At 41.6% G+C, this 19581-nt stretch overlaps 1 protein-coding gene across 20 annotated transcripts in view; it reads left to right on the top strand.

The window, feature by feature from the left end:
• RAI14 (retinoic acid induced 14) overlaps nucleotides 1-19581 on the top strand; it is a 179539-nt gene that overhangs the window by 100671 nt on the left and 59287 nt on the right. For 12 of the 20 annotated variants that reach the window (XM_072605864.1, XM_072605860.1, XM_072605856.1 and 9 more), the window contains one exon: nucleotides 14703-14833. In XM_072605864.1, coding sequence (XP_072461965.1) covers nucleotides 14703-14833 — 131 coding nt within the window. Of the gene's footprint in view, nucleotides 1-13911; nucleotides 13981-14702; nucleotides 14834-19581 lie in introns of all 20 variants that reach the window. The other 8 variants (XM_072605847.1, XM_072605859.1, XM_072605858.1 and 5 more) reach the window with 1 other exon arrangement.

Here is a 19581-nt window from a genome sequence, read left to right as displayed (position 1 = left end):
TTCTCCCCTCAAGATTACTTGAGAGAGGAGGTAGGTATAGGAGATAGTGCCTAAACTGCACTTTAAAGGAAGATAGTGATTCTAAGCGGTGAAAGTAAAGAGTAAATATATTCTGTATATGGTAGATCACTTGTGCAAAAGACTTGGAAGTGGAAGATAGTGCATATCATTTTAGGAGGAGAAGCTAGCTTGTCAGTTTGGCTAGAATGAAGAGGAGGAACAATGTGAAATAAGAATAGAAAGCTAGTTGGTGCCAGATTTATAAAGAGCATTAAATGCTAGTTTGAGGGATTCATATTTTATTCTAGAAGCAACAGAGAATCTTTGAAGATTGGGGGTAAGAGGAAAAGTGGCATGGCCAGATCTGTGTTTTAGGAATAGCAGTTTATATTTTGAACCTGAGTAGCAAAAAGGATGGTGGGTACTGTTAGAGATGAACTTGAAACACGAAAAAAGTATCAAGAAAAATTTATTTAAAATGTACTTCAGAGGAGGGAAGGCCTATGTTCCTTCCCCTGAAGGAACAGGTAGCTTCCAACATGGCCACCGGAAGGACTACGACCAGGTCAGGATGAGGCAGGACCCTTATAGAATTCTGAACTTTGGATTTCCCGCAATACTGTCCCCTGGCCATGTGACTTCATGTTCTCTGATAGGGTCTTCCTCACACAGTTCCTTGGGCCTGCAGATTAGTTTCTGACCTCTAACCTGTCCATGCTAGGTCACAACCCCCCATCAAAGTGTGAAAATAAAACTTACTTCCTGTTTTCCCACAGTGTACAGAAAAGTTAGAGAGTGAGCTAATTTGGTAGGGCAGGACAGGTGGGAACAAGTAAGTAGGGGAGGGAACGGTTTCAGTTTTGGACATGGTGCGTTTGAGACATTAGCAGTCAGTAAGGATAAAATATAAGTTTTAAAATTGATTTTATTTTTTCTTAATTTGTTGTTCAGTCACCGTCCAGTCGTGCCCGACTCTTGATGACCCCATTTGGGGTTTTCTTGACAAAGACACTGAAGTGGTTTGCCATTTCCTTCCTCAGATGAAGAAACTGAAGCCAACAGGTTAAATGGCTTGCCTAGCATCACCCAGTTAATAAGGGTCTTAGGCCAGATTTGAACTGAAAAAGATGAGTCTTCCTGACTCCAAGCCCAGCAGTCTACCCATTTCTAATGTTAAGGAAGTTTGAAGATCCCCTCCTCCCTCCCCTCCTTAATAGACCCATGTGACTTGCTTTGAATCCAGCCTACCACTTGAATCACATGGAGCCCATGGTGGGAAGAGCTTGACAGGAAGTAAGAGTGAGGCAGAGCAGCTAGTGTGAGTAAGAGAGGGAGGAAATTTGCCTAGGGGAGCTTGTTTGTGGAGAGGCCTGACTGAGGGAAGACTTGAGGATGTCTGTGCTTCCTGGATTGGTGACATGTATGATCTTCTTTGTTGCTATGGTGAATTTGGCTTTCTGGTATCTGAAAGAATATCTTGGTTTTGTCTTTGAGGAAGAGAATTATTTATGCTTTGCAGATTTATCCTGGAAATACGCATGCATATTCATCGTGGCTGCTATGAATATTGCATTGGCATTACACCACTGCACCACCTAGCTGCCCTTTTCTCAATGAACAAATATTTATTTTTTTTCCCCTCTGTCTTCCCTGCCACTGGGAAACAGAAGCCAAAACCTGATAAGCAATATGCATAATCAATTAAAAATGATATACGTTAATTGTAGGTGTGTTTTGGGTGTGCAAATGGTTATGAAGTTAACATTTTTCCTCATTTTAGCAAAATGATGGTGATGATGATGGTGGTGGTGGAGCAGGAGGAGGAGGACGACGACAACGACGATTTGGTCGATTTTAGTACAAGGTTTTGTCCTCATTGAATGGCAAAGGAAAATCATGCAGCTAGTAGTAAACATAGTAATTTGGTCTTCAGACTAAAAGTTGATACTAAATTTTATGTTAATGAATGGGACATGGGACTATATCCATGCAGAATGGTGATGCTACTGATGTAAATAGAGTCTGGGCTGGGGAGCCCGTGTGTCAGACTTTTATATCCAGCATAGCAGCTTTTGCTGATCTGTGACCCCTCTTCCTTCTAGGATTTAATCTATCCCTCCAGCAACTTTTGTGAGTTAGGCATGGCAGTCTATAGCTATGCAGTAGAGTTTGCACTTGGGAGTAGTTTCCTATCAGCTAGGAACTGGATCTTTGGCCTCATTAGCACTGTGTCCCTCACCTCTGGAGCTAATGGAGTCCACATCAAAGAATAGGAAATGTGCAACAAATTTTAAACAGATGTTTTTTGTGCTTTAAAGGCTTGGGGTGTTGGAAAGATCACTAAATTTGGAAATGGAAGACTTGAGTTCCAGTCCCGGTTAAAGCTTGCCATTTACTGTTTGTGTGAGTCTTGTGAGTACACTTCCATGTTGAACCTCAGTTTCATTCCATATCAGAGGAGAGGAGTTGGATTAGTTGATCTGTTAGGGGCCTGCCTCCAACCCTGAAGTCCCAACATGTTGCTGAGGCTGTTTTATTCCCCTGAGGCCTCTGTCCTTGAAATTCTGCCATACTCTCTGAACATTTAGTTCGTCTTATTTTCTATTTAGGCAGAATTTGTGCAAGAAACAGAGTTATTTTTAACTGCACCCAGCTACCTACTCCATATGAAGTCTATATTATACCACTTTGAATCTTAGAACAATGTAAGGATTGGGGCTGGATGTTATGCTCAGATGCATGCCTAGAATACTTTTGGATGTTCTTGAATTATAGGTAGACATGTCTCAGAATGTTTTATTTGTGTGTGATGAGAAGCTGGCCAATAAATCTGTTTCAGATATAAATATGCATAGGTCACAAGTGTACCTCATTTTATACACCAGGTAGATGTCTTTCAAATTCGTAGCTCAGTTTCATTAACCAAGTCTGCCTTTGAATATACTAGGCAAGTGGGCTGTTCAGAAAGAGCAAATGCTGAATTCCTTTTTTAAAATGTATCATTCCTGTTGTTGTTTAGTTGTGTTTTTTCAGTCCTGTCTTGACTCTTCATGACCCCATTTGGGGTTTTCTTGGCAGAGATACTGGAGTGGTTTGCCATTTCCTTCTCCAGCTCATTTGGCAGATGAGGAAACTGAGGCAAACAGGGTTAAGTGACTTGCCCAGGGTCACACAACCAGGAAGTGTCTGAGGCCAGATTTGAACTCATGAAGATGAGGCTTCCTCATTCCAAACCCATTGTACCACCTAACTGTATTACCCTTCCCTATTTCTTTTGCATAAAATCAAGTGTTCATATATTGTATTGGGTGTGATTTTAAGAGCTTAAAAGACATGTGAAATTGGGAACTTTCAGGGTTGGGTTCAAATGGAGCTGACTCTTTTCTGTCTCCCTGTTGTGATGCTTTTACGGTGTAGGATCTGGAGCTGGAAGGAATGTTAGACATCACTTGGTCCTATTGTAACTGAGGCCTAGACTACTTTAAAGTTCTATTTCAGTCATTTTGAATTGTGGTCTTTCTGTTTTATTGTAGAGTTTATTTGGATAGCCTGCATAATAATAATCTCTTTCATTTTCCACCCTGCTGCCGTCCTCCAAACTTCTCTGCCATGCCCCAGGAACCCCTTTGTTTTAGAAGATCTTGTTAGCCCTTGTCTCTACCCTCAGCCCCAAGGCCCCTCCCTCTGACTGGGGGGGGGGGGGGGCGGTGTGTGTTCATCCTTCCTTGCCAAAGAAGACCATGCCATCAGAGAACTGATGACATGACTTGCACTTGACTTTGTTTTGAGTGAGGGAGGGTTGTACAGGTGACCAGACTCACTTCTTCTCCAGAGCCATCTATCCGATGACCAGATATTCATTAGAATGACTGGAGATGACCCAGGATGAGGCAGTTGGGGTTAAGTGACTTGCCCAAGGTCTCACAGCTAGTGAGTGTCAGGTGTTTGAGGTGAGATTTGAATTCAGGTCCTCCTGACTCCTGCACTGGTCTCTGTCCTCTGCACCACCTAGCTGCCCCGACTGGAGGGTAGAGAGCTCCTGTCAGAATCTCTATTTAAGGATACTCTGGCCAGACCTCTCTCTACTTCCCACTCAGCTGTAGTCCTACAGATTTCTCCTTCTTGCCCCCATGATAAGTATTTTCTTCCTCCTCCCACTCTCCTTTTGTGTGTTGTTTTCCTTCTTTAAATTGTAAGTTCTGCTACTGTCAATTTGTATTTCTTTGGAACCACTTTGCTTGGCGCATAGTAGGTAGCTGAATAAATCCTTACTTACTGATTGACTGATCTTACATATGTATAAAATTATACAGCACTTTATGTACCATAATCTTGTCTCACTTGATTCTCAGGACTATCCTGCTAAGGTGGGGCAGGTATCCCTCTCTTAAGACTTTTGGTCCCAAGACCCACAGCTCTTTGCACTATGTAATGTTGTCTTCCATCTGAATTAGAATCATGGAGTTAGAGCTGAAAAAGATTCCCTAAAGGTCATCTAGTATCTACCCCCACCCCCAACCATTTTACAGATGAAGAAATAGGCTTGAAGAGGTTAAATAACTTTTCTAAAGTCCCACAGGTAATAAGTGGCAGGGTGGGGTTTGAACCAGATTTTTATTGCTGCTTTGTCATTTTCAGTATATTCATCATGACCCCATTTGGGGTTTTCTTGGTGAAGATACTGTAGGGGTTTGCCATTTCCTTCTCCACATCATTTTACAGATGAGGAACTGAGGCAAACACGGTTAAGTGACTTGCCCAGGGTCACACGGCTAGGAAGTGTGACTTGAACTCATGAAGATGAATCTTCCAGATGACTCCAGCCCGGTGCCCTATCCGCTGCTCTACCTCCTCTCATTCCAAATCTAGGAATCTGCCTCTCTGTCTGGTTTGCTGTCTTAGAAGGTTTTTGTTTATTTGTTTGCTTGTTTTTCCTGTGAGCCTTTTTTCTTCTGTTCTCTATCTTATATTTACTTAGCACTAAGAACAGATCCTGCTACCTACCTCATGTCAAATGGCCTTGTGCATTAGTATGGACTTAGATGAAGTACTTTTGGAAATACCCAGTTAATTTCCTTTAATGAAGGTTTTAACTTCATTACTTAATCAACAGTGCCTCTCAGAGCAAGAAGGTAGAAAAGGACAGCTGGGCTTTGGTATACTGAGTTCTGGGTTCGGTTCCTTGTGCTCTCATCCTGGGTATCTAGCAGATGGACTGGAAGGTTTGGCTCGATCAAACTGAATTCTCTTAGTAGCAACTGGTAGGCACAGTCTAGTATATTAAGGGGGAAGGGAAGCTGGTGTAGAGATTTATTTACCCATCAGAAACACCTGCCTGGCTTCTGTGTGAACAAGGAGGGCATTATGTAGAGTGAATAGCTAGGACATTATAACATGGCATGTTTGGGTAATCTGTAATAATGTGTGAGTGGAATGTGAGACTGTCACTTTAGAGGAAATTATCAAGAATGAGCCTTAAGTAGTAACTAAACCTTGTCATAAACAAAACTATTATTATCCTTTGCTTTTACAAAAAAAGTATTTGCACCTGAACTTGAGTTTAAACAAACCCGAAATAGAACTGCTTGCTAAACCTACCTCTCCTTCAGAATTCCGTTTGTAGTGATGATACTAATAGCTTCCTAGTCATCCTAGTTTATAACCTCAAGTCGTCCTTGACCCTTCCCGTTCTCTCACTTTCTTTCCAGTCCATTGCTGAGTCCTGCCAGTTCTATCTCCATAGATCTACCTCTTTTTGCTTTCATCAGTCATCATCTTGAGTTGAGATGTTCATTACCTTTTGCTTGGACTCCCGTTGTGGTGGTTTGTTTTGTCAACTAGGTTGCAGGAGAAATGGTTCTACTCATGGGGTGAATTCTACTTTTGATCAACATGGGAAACTTGACCTGCTCCATTTTTCCAGGTCTCCTTAGGCAACCTGGTACCCCCTCCCCACCACTTACTGTTGGAGGGGGGAAGGGTTCACCTTGTTGGCATTGGACTTTTACAGAAACATACAATGAGCTTAGCTCACTACATCTTAGAACTCCTGAGCTCAAGAGATCCACCAGTCTCAGCCTCCCTAACAGGATGGATTTTACAGATTCCAAGCTTGTGCCACCACACTAATTTTTCCTGGACCATTGTGATAATCAGCAAGCATAAATTAAGTGCTTCCTGGGTGCTGGACACTGCTAGGTATTGTGGAAACAAAGACAAAATTACCATTATTTCTAGCTTCGGGGAGCTTTCATTCCAAAGAGTGAAACAGAACTCCATTAACTTAAAGAGGGAAAAAAATTATGTCCTTATTTTCTACAGTATCTTGCTGAAATTTAGCATTTCTTTGAATTTTGAATGTAAGCAACACATATTATTCTTTGAAGGAGTCTATATGCTTCACCACTCTTCCAAAGGGGTCCATAACTCACACACCATAAAACATGAGGGTTCTTAACTATCTGAGGCTCCTGGTAATCCCCTTTATTCATTTTTTACCCCACATCTGAATCTCTTTCTTCTCTGGATCCCCTTACATTTAGTACCTCTGATATTCATTTGGTACCTACATGTGTGCTGCTTTGTATTGTTGGCTATCTTGTGTATCACGTACATTATAACCTCTTTGAAGTCAGGGATTGAGCTTTCTCCTTTTTCTATGTCTTCTCTAATGCCTGTCACATTGGATGCCCCCAAAGTACAATAGATTTGGATATGTCATTCCTTCGGATCCAGCAGGTCACTTCTGTCTTCCCATTTCTTTATATTTAAATCTCCTTCCTTATTATTTTGGACCACATGGGTCTTTCATGGTAGCCTTGCTGATAATCACTTAGGCAGTAGTAGCAGAGTGTCGGAACAGGGAAGGAATTCTTCCCTGAGAGGAAGAGCCTGCAGTAGGACCTTAGCTATTCTTTGAATTGGAATTAGTAGAATTGAGCCACCGCAATGAAATATGAAAGCTGCAGCATCTTTCATAAAGGAAGTCAAACTAGCTCCTTCCCTTAGCTTTCATCCGTATATTCTGTCCAGTCTGACAGGTTAGGTTTAGGGTTTCATAACACAGACATGCTGACAAGTTTGTTTCCAAGAGGAAGAAAGAAAAAAGCTTGTTTTTCTGTGCCCAAGTGATCAAAATTTAGTCATAGAAGGTAATTAGGGCTCTGGCTGTTTGAAGGGCTGCCTCTGTACTGTCTCAGTGTCCTGTGATCATTATAAAGGTTTTTATTTCGTCTGTTATCCCAAATGCTGGGAAGGCAAGTCTCTTGAGAGGGCCCAGCCTTCAATATGGGAAACTATTAAAACAGCAAGGGTCTGTCATGCAAAGACAATGGAAATAAAGACAGGTAAAAGAAATGATTACGGTATGGCAAAAATAATGATAGTAAGTGCTAAAATTTGGAATAAATTGAGGTCTAGGGAAGAAAGCTTAGGAGAACAAAAAGGGGTGTGGTCAAAGATATACTGAGGTACCTAGCATCAAAGAAGAAATTAGACTACTGCTCAGTTGCTAACATAACTAATAGCAAGAGAGCTATAAAAATTTAACTCTACTGGTTAGCTCAGAAGGAGCTATGGAAAGCCTCACTTTTGGTCTCTTGTCCAGAATGCTCCAAGGCCAGATTGCAGGGCAAGGCCTATAGGGCTCACATGTTGCTCTCCTCTTCATAGCTAAGGCATTACACATGGTTCTGGAACGTAGCATATGGCCTCCTAAATTTGCAAATGCAGTCTAATGTGTTTAGCTGAAATAGCATGCTCTTAAACAGTTCCCTGGAAAGGGAGTCGTGCTTGTTTTAAGGTTTGTTTCTCTTGAGACCCTTGAAGTGCCTGTAAAACTTTTTTTTACCAGTGACTTATCATGATTTAGGTAGTGGGACTGAAAATTGAATAATTTGGAGTTTCGTTGCTAGTGTTATCCTGAAAGGATAATGGATTTCCAGTCATAGATTGTAAGCTTCTAAAGACCAGCAACTGTGGGCTATGTTCAAGGCATTCCCAGTCACTGGAAATCAGTCTTAAAATGTTAGTGTTACAAGGGGTCTGAGAGGTCATCTAGTCCAATTTCCTTTTTTTTACAGCTAAGAAAAATGAGTCCTAGAGGGAGGGCAGTGTGCCCAAAGGTAAGGCAGTCTGTGGATGGCAGAACTGAGATTCCACTTGACCATATTACATACTGCCTCTATTGTCAGGGTGACGTAGAGGAGAAAGTAGGGGAAAAGATATTTGCCTTTCTGCCATGTGAACCTAAAGATATAATGGATTGTAAACCCTTTGGGGGTATTGTTGTACATCACTTCAGCCACATCCTACTCTTTGTGCCCCATTTGGGGGATTTTCTTGGCAGAGATACTGGACTGGTTTGCCATTTCCTTCTCCAGCTCATTTTATGGATGAGGTAACTGAGGCAAACAGGGTTAAGTGACTTGTGCAGGGTCATGTAGCTAGTAAGTGTCATCTGAGGCAAGATTTGAATTCAGGTCTTCCTGACTTCAGGCCACACTCTCTATCTTCTGTACCACTGAGCCACTCAGCACTATTAGAGCTAATGTTTATATAGCTCTTTAGCAGCTGAACAACTGTACCTTCTTTGATCTTAGTGCCAGACTGGAGCATGCTCATTAAATACTTGTTTGTTCAGAAAACAACCAGATAGATACAAAACAACAATGAATTTAGTATTAGAGGACCTGAGTTTTAATTCAGGTTTTGTCACTTTATGACAGTCCTTGGGTCTTAATTTGCTCCCGTATAGAATGAGGGATTTAGATGAGATGACCTTCTGGCTCTAAATCTTTGGATTTGGAGCTTTCATGACACTTTTGAATATGAAAGTTAGAAGAAGCCTAATTTAACACCATCATTTTGTAGATGAGGACTATAGAGTTTACAGGGTAAGGGGAGAGGAGGGACCCAAGATCATGCTGGGAATCGATCAAATCCCAGCCCCTGTATTCTAGTTGCCCATAGACTAGTTGAGATGACAGAATGAGCACCTGTGAAACCATTGGAGAGCCATATGTGCAAACAAACTCCAGGCTATGTGGTACAAATAGCTAGTGCTGTAGTATTTGTGAGAATAGAGAAATTTTAGTATGTGCTGAGAGTATCAGATAAGACTTTTGAGGAGCTGGTGGTACCTTGTGCTAGGTCTTGAAGTATGTGTGGTAGGCAGGTTTCAGTGGGGTGGATGAAGAAGGGAGAAGGAAACATCTCTAAGTACTGGAAACAGCACGTGCATAGTTGTCTAATTAATAAGTAGCAAAGGTAACCTGGGGTCCTTTGACTCCAGACTATTTCCACAAATCTGTTTCCAGTAGAATGCAAGCTCTGTTCAGGCAATGATTTTTTTTTCATTTTTGTCTTTGAATCCTTAGTATTTAACATATGGCCTGGCACATAGTAAGGATTTCAAAAATGTTTATTGAATTTGAGTTTGTTGAACCCAACTTACGCAAAGGGGCACTAATGACCTCAGGTATGAGAGGGGCAGAGAATTTGTCCTCTTGAACAGCAAGTGAGGATGTTGGTAAGGTGCATGGTCTTTAGACAGGGAAGTGGGTTATTCTGAAATATTGTCGAGATCTTCAATTTAAATATTCTTCTGAACTAGACAGTTTGGGTATCAGCCTATCTTATGGTAGAAGATTGAACAAGATGAGTTGTCAAGAAAGTCCTTTTGGGCATTTGTGACTTTGATTTCAGCTAAGGAAGGACTACTCCACCAGGGGACCAGATTCACAGTCTGATTCCAAAGTGCAGTGATGTTGACAGTATTTATTCAACATCTCTTTAGCCTGATCCAGTAGAGAACAGTGGAATTCTTGGTATGGAACATTGTCCTTCTCCTTGGATAGACATTATATACAAGCACTCTCTATTTCCTACTGAGCTGTGTTCCTTTGGACTTATCTATCATTCTCCAGGATCCCCTTCATACTTGAAGATCACTTCAACTCTGGAACTCACACCTCATTAGTACTCCTTGACCCTGGGCCCCCTCTGATTTGATGGCAAAGTTCATGAATTCCCAGAATCTCCATCAGGCCATCTTCCTTTCCCATTCAGTTACACTCCTCTGAACTTCTCTCTCCATCATGCCCCTGGTGCCAGGTACCTTTCCTCCCCGAACCAACTTGTTTTCAATTTCCTTTTGTGTGTTGACTTCCTCCATGATGTTGAAGTTGCCTTCCTTTAAAGGCAGGGACTGGGTTTCTTTTTTCATGTGCTTAGTATCATGCTTGACAACTGTTAGGTCTTAGTCAGTGTATGTTAACTGACAAGAATGGAAGAGGTAGGAAAATCTCAGTGGTCTAGATCAGAGAATGAGAGAGGTGGTACCCTCAAAACTGTGGTTTTGAAAGGGATATGAAATGGCCAGTTGTGAATTCCAAAGCATATTATTAGTGTAAACAGCAGACTGGCCCATGACCAGAGAATAGTGCTATGTAAGCATCAGCTTACCCTTAGACCTAATAGTGGCTGTCTGGGTAACAGTACCACATCTTGGAAAGCCAGCTGTTCATAATCCCGTTTCTCTGATGTCATGGTCTTCTTCGAAAACGAAGGGCGAACACAGCAACAACTTACATTAGGTTTAATACTAGGGCCCTCTTTTATTGGCAATTGCTAGCCTTGCTAATTGATCACACTCAAAACTCCATGCCTCAGTTTCTCTTTATCACAGATTTTTATCTCAATACCCATTTCAGTCTCTGTGGGAATTTCACAGGTGAAACTTAGCTGTTGAAACACATTCACTGTTTCTTCCTTTGCCTGATAGCTTACAATACTTCCTTTCTTAGCCTGCATTTTTCCTCCTTCCTTTGTTGGCTCTGTTCTGTTCTCTCCTAGCTTCCACAAGTAGTACCCAGACATTTCCCAGAATAGATAGAACTGTCTTTCCTTTCTCTCCAGCTTCTGCTGCCTCTGCTCAGTTCCACATGTCAGTTGAATTGTTTGCATGTATGTGCACATGAGAATGCATCTATACATGCCAGTACATTTCATAGGTGACCTGGCTTTGCCACCTTTATCTTGAGAAGAAGCTAGATTCTGGCAAAAGTTCAAAGAAAGGGAAAGAATCAGTATTTGGCCTAAGGTTTTATAAACTTTAAAGTTACATAAATGAGAGTTGTTATTTTAAGGAATTCTTGCAAAAAGCAAAAAATCATAAATAGATACTTGCTAGTAAGGAAATGGACTTCTTTTCATTTTTTCATGAATCATGTTTTCCAAAATGAAAAGAAGTCCACTTCTTTACTAGCAAGTATCTATTTACTGTTACTATTTGCTATATGAGCTGAACTTTCTAAAGCTCTCCCTACGTTACTGATTTTAGCAAAATTAATTTCTGTTCCCCAGCAGGTCAAATTCTACTCTAAGTGAAGGTACTAGGTCTTAATAATACAAAAGGGCTTTTCTTATTTCCCTAGTTGGTAGTATTTTCTCCTTTTCCCCAAAAATTACTTCGTGTGTGTTTTGTATTTATATGTATACATATTGTGTCTCTCCCTACCGTGGAATGCAAGCATCTTGAGAGCAGGAACAATTTCTTTTTATATTCTCTGCTCTTACCTATGTGCCAGCAACATAGTGTTTAAATAAATTCTTATTGAATGAAAGAATGACCAGACTCTATCTGCAGACTGCTTCCTAAAAGGATATCAGTAAGATCAATGCTTATTGAATGAAAGAATGACTCTGTAAACTAGTTCCTAAATGAGTGTAAGTAACTCTTATGTTTTCTTTAGCTCATCCGCCATTTTGGTTTCCTCACACTAATTGTCTCTGATCAGGAAAATCTGAAAAGATACTGGATATTTTTCCTTTTGAAGCAAAGTCAGTAGGAATTCACTGATTTAAAATATCTTGAGATCAATTTTTATTAGACAAATTTACTATGAAATCTAGTCTAGGTCAAGTGGACAGCACCATGTTATCGTTGGTACTCATCGATAAACAGAGGAAATGGGAGGCTTCCTTTTCCATTAAAACCTTCTGGTGCTGTAAGCTACAGTACTGGCTGTGCTGCAGGCTGGGAGGAGGCCTTATTGATCATTTAGCTGAGATGAAATGATGTCTTGTTTGTCGATAAATGGATAGGAATGGTAGCTTTGGTCTGAGATGGGCAGGAGCTCTACTGAAAAAGAATTCTTCTTGGAATCTCCTAAACTCTGAGGAGCTTCCACGAGCTAAAGTCAGAGCCCCAGGGCCCAGCCCCAGGGCTTCCACACACTAGATGAGTAGTGTTCACTAGGGAACCAAGCAACGCCTTCTTTTTTTTTCAGGTTTCAGCTATGCATAGCAAGCAACTGGTGTGTTCACCTTGTGTGAATTACTCAGATTAGCCTGTCTCAAGCACTTTCAAGAGGCACTTATAAAGGATTTAGCTGGTGCTAGCCTGAAAATGTTGCTGCCCACTGCACAGGTGGGGGGCATTCTGCTTCCAATGATTACAGTTTGGTGTAAAGAAGAAAATCGCTCCACAGTCTACCTCCTAAATGGGTATAAGTAACTCATGGTTTGTTTTTTTTTTTCTGTTGCTTATTCTCCTTTTGATCTCCACAAACTAGTTTAGCTTGGTTGTCTCAGATCAGGAAAGGCTCCTAAAAGATTTTCTCATCGACAGGACTTTAATATTTACCTGCTATGTGCTGTATACTGTGCTAGGTGGTTGGGGACTGCAGGGTGTGTAGGAAGGAATACAAAGTTTAGGTAACACGTAATAGGTCCCAGCAGTGATGGAGTTTGCAGATAGAGGAGGGTAGCACAAATAAATATGATGCACATTACATGATAGGTGCATTCACAGCAAAGGTGTGAGGTTGTTACCATCTAGGATGCATGGGGGGGTGGTCAGGAATGACTTCATGGAGTAGGTGGCATCTAAACTTAAAAGCATAAGTAAGAATTCTGTTCATTAAGCAGGAAAAGGGAGTACAATTTAAGCACAGGGAATGTCAGGAATAGATTCAGTACTAGATCAACTCTGAAGATTTCAGTTGACTTTGAAAAGGTCACTTGATAACCAATATCCTTTTCTTCAGCTATTAAAATTATGCCAAGGGGGTTGAGATAGGGAAGGTCTCATTTGTTAGATTTCCTAAGGTCCAAAAAATCTGTTAAATTTACTTGTCGCTGAGTCTGAGCCTTCTGAGAGATTTTTGTTCATAGCCTTTGACCTTTTCCTTGAGGGACATGGGCTTCTGGTCAACACTGCCATTACTTCTAGAAAGGCTGTGTCAGTTGACATTTTGTTCCACTTTCCTGACCATGACTCCCTTCCTTGGCCACCAGTTCCCTTTATATGTTGTTTCTCCCACTAGAGAGTAAGGACTTTGAGGGCAGAAACTGTCTTCTTTAATTTGGATCTTTAGTGTTCCTGACACAGAGTATGCAATGATTAACTTTTTTCATCCATTTATTAAATATCTGGGTCAATTCTCTGGGAATGCAGTCCAACACCTCATGGAAATGATAATCTTGAGATGCAAACAAATGAGGCTTTTACTGACCAATGACAGCAGGTTTGAGCACCTTTAAGATGTGAATGGTGTGTGGAAGGATAGAAATGTTCTGCAACGTAATTTCCAGATTGTATAGATCTAGGAAAACCTGGTATTTTCCAAATATAGCAGAAGCCAGTAAGTAATTCCCCCCACACTGGAAAGGTTTCATTTAGGATGTCTCTTCTCAGCCAAGTTCTTGGACATCTGGAGACCTTGCCTGTTTGGGGACTAGCCTATTTTGGGCAGCAGCAGCAGCTACTTTCCATGCTTTCATTATCAGCAGCTGTGTCCGAAAACAAAGACAAATGGGAGCCCGGTATAAATCCAGCCCCGGCCCACCCTCTCTTATCCTGTTGGTTGTTGGGCTTAAGCCCCTCCCCTGTCTGGTTGTTTGCTGTAGGTTCTGAAACCTGAATTGTGTCGACTGCCAACCATGCCTTACCTTCAGCGATTACTTGGATTGTCTCTGGTGAGTTGACTCGTGAGAAGTGACTCCAATAGAATACATTTGAAATTGGGGGAAGGGAGAGAGAGTAGACACCATCTGTACCCATGTGCAGAATGTGTTGCGATGACTTACAAGGAAAGGAATTATTCTGCCTTTGGGAAGGGGTAGTTGGGGTGCTGCTCTGAGTTGTTTCTGCCGGCTGGACCCTGCTGATTCAGCCTCCTAGAATCAATTAGTATGCAGACCACAGCCTTGAGGTTGGTATACCAAGGCCAGAAAGTGTGACTGGAAGCAGAAGAGACAGTTGTATCTCTGAAACCTCTTGTAACCTGGGGTGGTTGGAGAGGTTGGCTTCTGTGCTATGTTCACATCCAGTGAACCTTGGACACCGAGAGAGAGGCTCACCTGCAGGAGCAGCCCTAAAGGTTGGCTCGAATTGAGCTAATGTGTAAACTGGTATCTGGGGAGCACTAGGCAGGCACAAGTTTAAAGAAGTCGCTTTAATGTAGAACTTGTGACTGTTCAATAGCAGGTCCGCTATTTCGGGTTAGGACACAACACAGTTCTCTCTTTCGGAATGGCCACGGGAAGGGTATTTTTAAAGTTGATACATTTGCGGAAACTTTTTATCTGGGCTTTGGGAGACTTGATAGGAAGAGGAAGGAAGGATTTACCTATCCAACCCAGAGTGACCGGTGGACCTGCCTGTTTACTTATTCCATTTTCTTTTCCTCGCTTTCTAGACAAACGAGTGGAACAAGAATGATGACCGTCTATTGCAGGCTGTGGAAAATGGAGATGTGGAGAAGGTGGCCTCCCTGCTGGGCAAGAAGGGTGCTTGTGCCACCAAGCATGACAGCGAGGGCAAAACTGCGTGAGTGTTTTGTTGACCTTTGCCTTAACCTAGATTTTCATGCCCTGGCATGCTAGAATCCTGGGAAGTTTGCTGAGATTCCATGGGACGTTTATTTTACATGTGGATTCAAGTATTTCTGTGAACTTCTCATAAGTTTTGTGTGAGGATGTTACTGCTAAATCTCATTCCTTTCCCTTCTGCTTCCAAATTATTATTATGAACAACAACTTACATTAACATAGTGCTTTTAAGGTTTACAGAACACTTTACCTGTGTTTGATCTTCACAGTGACCTTGGGAGGTAGGTGCTATTATTATCCCCATTTTGCAGATGGAGAAACTGAGGCCAAAAAAAGGGCCAAGTCACTTGCCCAGGATTTGAATTTGGATTTGAATCCAGATTTTCTGGTTCCCGTCCAATACTCTGGCCACTGGATGCCCTACACCGTTGCCATCATGTTGTAGATGTCCTCAAGTGTAATCAGAATACAGGTGGTAGAAGAGCTGACCCTTCTTAGTAGGGGAAAAAAATCATGTTGTTTTGCCTTGATCTGAGTAATAAACATTATGAATTTAAAAAGACAAGGGAGCAGCTTTAATAATGGTCTGCACCACCTCAGTAACAAAAGCTCATCTTTTAAAGTGTCTTAAGGTTTCCAGAGGATTATCCTTGGAACATCCCTGTAAGGTGGGGCATGCAAGGATTATTATCTCCATTTCACAGATAAGAAAGTTGAGGCTCGGAGAGGTTGTGGTAGAACAAGCGTCTCTACGTTCACGTTTATGCTGACTCCATTGTCCTTTCCACAACAGCGCTTTGCTTCTTCAGTATTTGTAACTACTGCCCTGACTGTTATTTCTTCTGTGTAAATCTTTGAGTACTAACCTATAAATTTTGTTGGCCTTATCATTTACCAGTGTTGCAAAAGTAAGTGCAGGTTAAATTTTTTTTCAAACAGCTTAATACTACAATAAGACTTTGGGAACATCCTATAAGGAAGCATACTCCACCCCTACCTCCCTTGGTTACGATGTCTTTATTTGGAAACTACCTTGGTTAGGGAATCTTGAGCAGGGTGTGACTGTCATCTGATTCAGTAAAATGTAAGTCTTGGTGAATATTCTATAGCTTTCCCTCCTCACTCATAATGGAAGTTTCCTTCAGAAAGTTCGAAAATCCTTGTTCTGGTATGGTAAGCGAATAGGAAGGTGCAGATAGAGGAAGCAGGTTAGTATAATGAAGAGCCATGGATTTGGAACCAAAGGAAATAGAAGCTTTTTCACCTCTCTGGGCTCCAGTTTCCCTATCTGTTGGAGAATTTCTCAGCCTGAGTTTTTGGAGAGCTTACAGAGAACCTCTCCATGCCTGGGGATCAGATAATTTAAGTAGCCAAACTCAAAAGAAAAGTTTTAGCATACCAAGGAAGACGACTCACTGGGAGCAGCTTTCTGTGCTTCTCAGGGTATGGATATGGCTATTATGGTTTTTCTCTTTGGCTTAAGAGTACTCACCTAGTCAGCAGCATAGTGTTGCAGCTTAGAATAGAGAAGTAAGATTTCACAGGAGGAGGGGAAGGTAGAGAAAAGGTGAATCCATTGAGAGTGAAAGGGACATTCCTGGGGGAGTGTTTGCCATTCTGGCAGGGTTTCTTATGGACATGAGAAAACATTCCCTGTTCAAGGTTAGGAGAGAAGAGTTAGGTGAGCAAATCTTACAATCATTAAAGATGCCATTTGATTTAAGGTAGAAGTCACGTTCAGTCAAAACTGCAGGTGTCTCTTATCCAAGGACAACAAATTGTTTTACATCAGTGAATGAGACCATCTGCTTTGCCCATGTCTTTAGAGAGTTTGTTAAGATTTATGTCCCCTTCATCTCTCAATGAGCTCAACAAGATAATTTCTAAGATTCCTTTCATCTTTAGATCCTATGAAAGGTAGTTAGAAGAAATTCAGGAGTAAAATACAAACTAAAAATATGGGTTAAATTTTTTGTGTTTTTTGTTTCTGACTGCAAGTGTGAATTTATCTGTGTCAGAAACTCCTGAAGAAAAACTCCCCTTCTACCAGTGCCAATCATTGACCCCAGCTCTCTGACACTTTGAGCCTTCGAGAGTGGCCTGAGACCTGAGAGGTTCAGTGACATGATCAGGCCATGTGTCAGATGCACTACTTGAACCCAGGTCTCCCAGACTCCTGAGGTCAGCTCTCTAACCACTATACCATATTGTACTCATGGTGTTGAGTATCACCCGCTGAACTTGCATGAAGATCTATGACAAGCTCCCCGACATTGCTTATGGAGCCATTGCAGATAGTTCCTAAAAACCTGGACATGGCTTTGCAAACATTGTTGTTACTCTGGGCTCAATAATCCTGCTCCACAGAAGTCCTGGACCCACACAATTGCCCTGAGCTCTGTAGTACCAGCCCTGGGACAGGAGGAAAAAGCCATCTTAAAACTCAAGAGTCAGGTCCTACAAGAACAAGAAAGGGAGGGAGAGGACGGGCAAAGAAGACTTTTGCTTTTGACCCTCATACCTTGCACACTCTATTATGCCAGTTTTGGGGTTGCCTGATTTCACTCCTCTAGCCTTTGCATTGTTGAGAGCTAATCAGATTTTGCAGAACCAATCCCCTTAATAAAAAGATTTGTTCTGTGAGCCTTGGAGTCAGTCAGTAGGCTGCACCCAAAGACCTAGAAGACCATACGGGTCCTGAAGGCCACAGGTTCCCTACTCCAGGACCCCATTAGACTCTAATGCTTAATAGAGCAGATGAAGGCTGATCAAGACCTTTCCTTTGAGGTACAAATTGAATGATTATCTTCATTTGACAAGTGGAGAAACTAGGACTCCGGGAGCATAACTGGTGTGCATGAGGTCATGCAGCTTGTTAGTGGGTCCAGGATTTGGACCCCTGTCTTTTATCATAGTTCTAGCAGTCTTTCCTCTGCACCCTACTGCTTCTCAAAATAGAACATTTATGGGATGGATAAGGTTGGAATGTTCTTGATTTCTCTAATTTGCAAAATGCCTACCGAATCGAACTGTGTACACGCACCCTTGTGGTACTTTTAAATGACAATCACCATTTGGATACTGTCACATACTGATCATTGACTTTGGGCAAGTCATTTGTACCTCTGTGTTCCAGGGAACCCTCTAAGACAGATGTTCTTAACCTTTTTTTTGTCTCATGTACCTACCTCTTTGGCCATCTAAAGCCTATGGAACCCTTCTTAGAATGTTATTCACTTCATAAAATACAGAGGATTACAAAGGAAACCAGTTATGCTGAAAAACAGCGAATTTTTTTTTTTTTAAATCCAGTTCCGGGACACCTGTGCCCTGAGACACAGAAGGTGCCAATGTTCATTGGTAGAAGTTCCTCACTGGGAGCTCCCTACTGTTGTTTGTGTTCTTGGAGAGGATTATCACATCAGGGAGGTGATACCATGACTTACAGGTGAATTGGATGTAAGTGAGGCAAGGCTGTGCAAAGTCACCAGCCTCACTTTCTCCTCCAGAGCCATCTGGGTCCAGTGGCCTGATATAGATCAGGACAACTGAAGATGGTGCTGGATGCAGTGGGAGACCTTGGCCTTTTCAAGCTAAGATCTTTAACAGATTTCAGGTTGACTGAAGCAATGCCCATTCAGTGGTTAAGACTTAATAAAAATTGAGGCAAAAAATTTTAAAAGTAAATTTAAAAAATATTTTTAAAAAAATTGATCTGGGGGGGGAAGATCATCCCGGGTTTCTGACCAAAACAGAAACAGTTGCTATTTACATTCATTTTGGGCCCACTGGGTCCCAAACAATGTGCAATCACAGTTCTTTATTATGCCCATTTTGCAAATTAAGGAAACTGAATAATAAAGGTTGTGGCTTATCTTGGAGAGATATCACATTGTAATCTAACAAAGAGCCTATGGCTCTCTTTTACCTTGAGGATCTAATACACCTGGCTTCACTACTGTCCCAGACTTCTCTATTAGTCTTCTCCTTCTCTGCAGTTTAGCTGACCTGCACTTCTTGCTGTTCCTTCCACATGATTTGCCCTCTCTCATCCCTCTGCTTTTGCACCCTGCCTGTTAGAATCTCTAGCCCAAACACCGCTTGGTACAGGAGGCCTTCCCCATTCCCCCAGCTTTGAGTGCCTCCACCCCCCACCCCCAAACATTTAATACATATTTATTGTGTACTTATTGTTCTCCTTGATAGAATAGAAGGTCTTTGAGGGCAGGAATTGTTTCCTCTTCGTCTCTGTCTTCCTAAGGCCAACCATGGTGCCCGGTACATAATATGCGCTTAAATTCTTGTGGTTGATTGGTAGAACTGTGTGCCTTGCTAAAAAGCACTCAGTTAATATTGAATTAGTCATAGAATCAGGATCAACACCTGCATTTTTGAGCTCCAACTCTAACATTTTCCACTAGATAACGCTGTTAATGTAGAAAGTTATTGGAATAAAATAATAAAGAAAGAGGAAGATATTGTTTTTCCAGTGCGTTGCCCTCTAGGAAAGGCCATATCTTTCACCTCTGAACCTCTTTCCTTCATGGAATTTTATTCATCTCAAATCTTTTTTTTATCTGTTAGTCAGTGGAGAGGTATAATTCAGTAAATATTTTATTCATCTACTATGTGTCAGGCATTGTTGTAAGCAGTAAAGATACAGTTAATAAAAAGAAATACAGGTCTTGCCCTCAAGGAGCTCATCGAAGGGGCATTTTGAAACCAGGCAAAGCAGTAGATGCTGAA

The sequence above is a fragment of the Notamacropus eugenii genome, chromosome 4 (assembly GCF_028372415.1).
Source record: "Notamacropus eugenii isolate mMacEug1 chromosome 4, mMacEug1.pri_v2, whole genome shotgun sequence".
In the NCBI taxonomy this organism is placed as follows: Eukaryota; Metazoa; Chordata; class Mammalia; order Diprotodontia; family Macropodidae; genus Notamacropus; species Notamacropus eugenii.
This window is presented reverse-complemented; position numbering and strand designations above follow the sequence as displayed.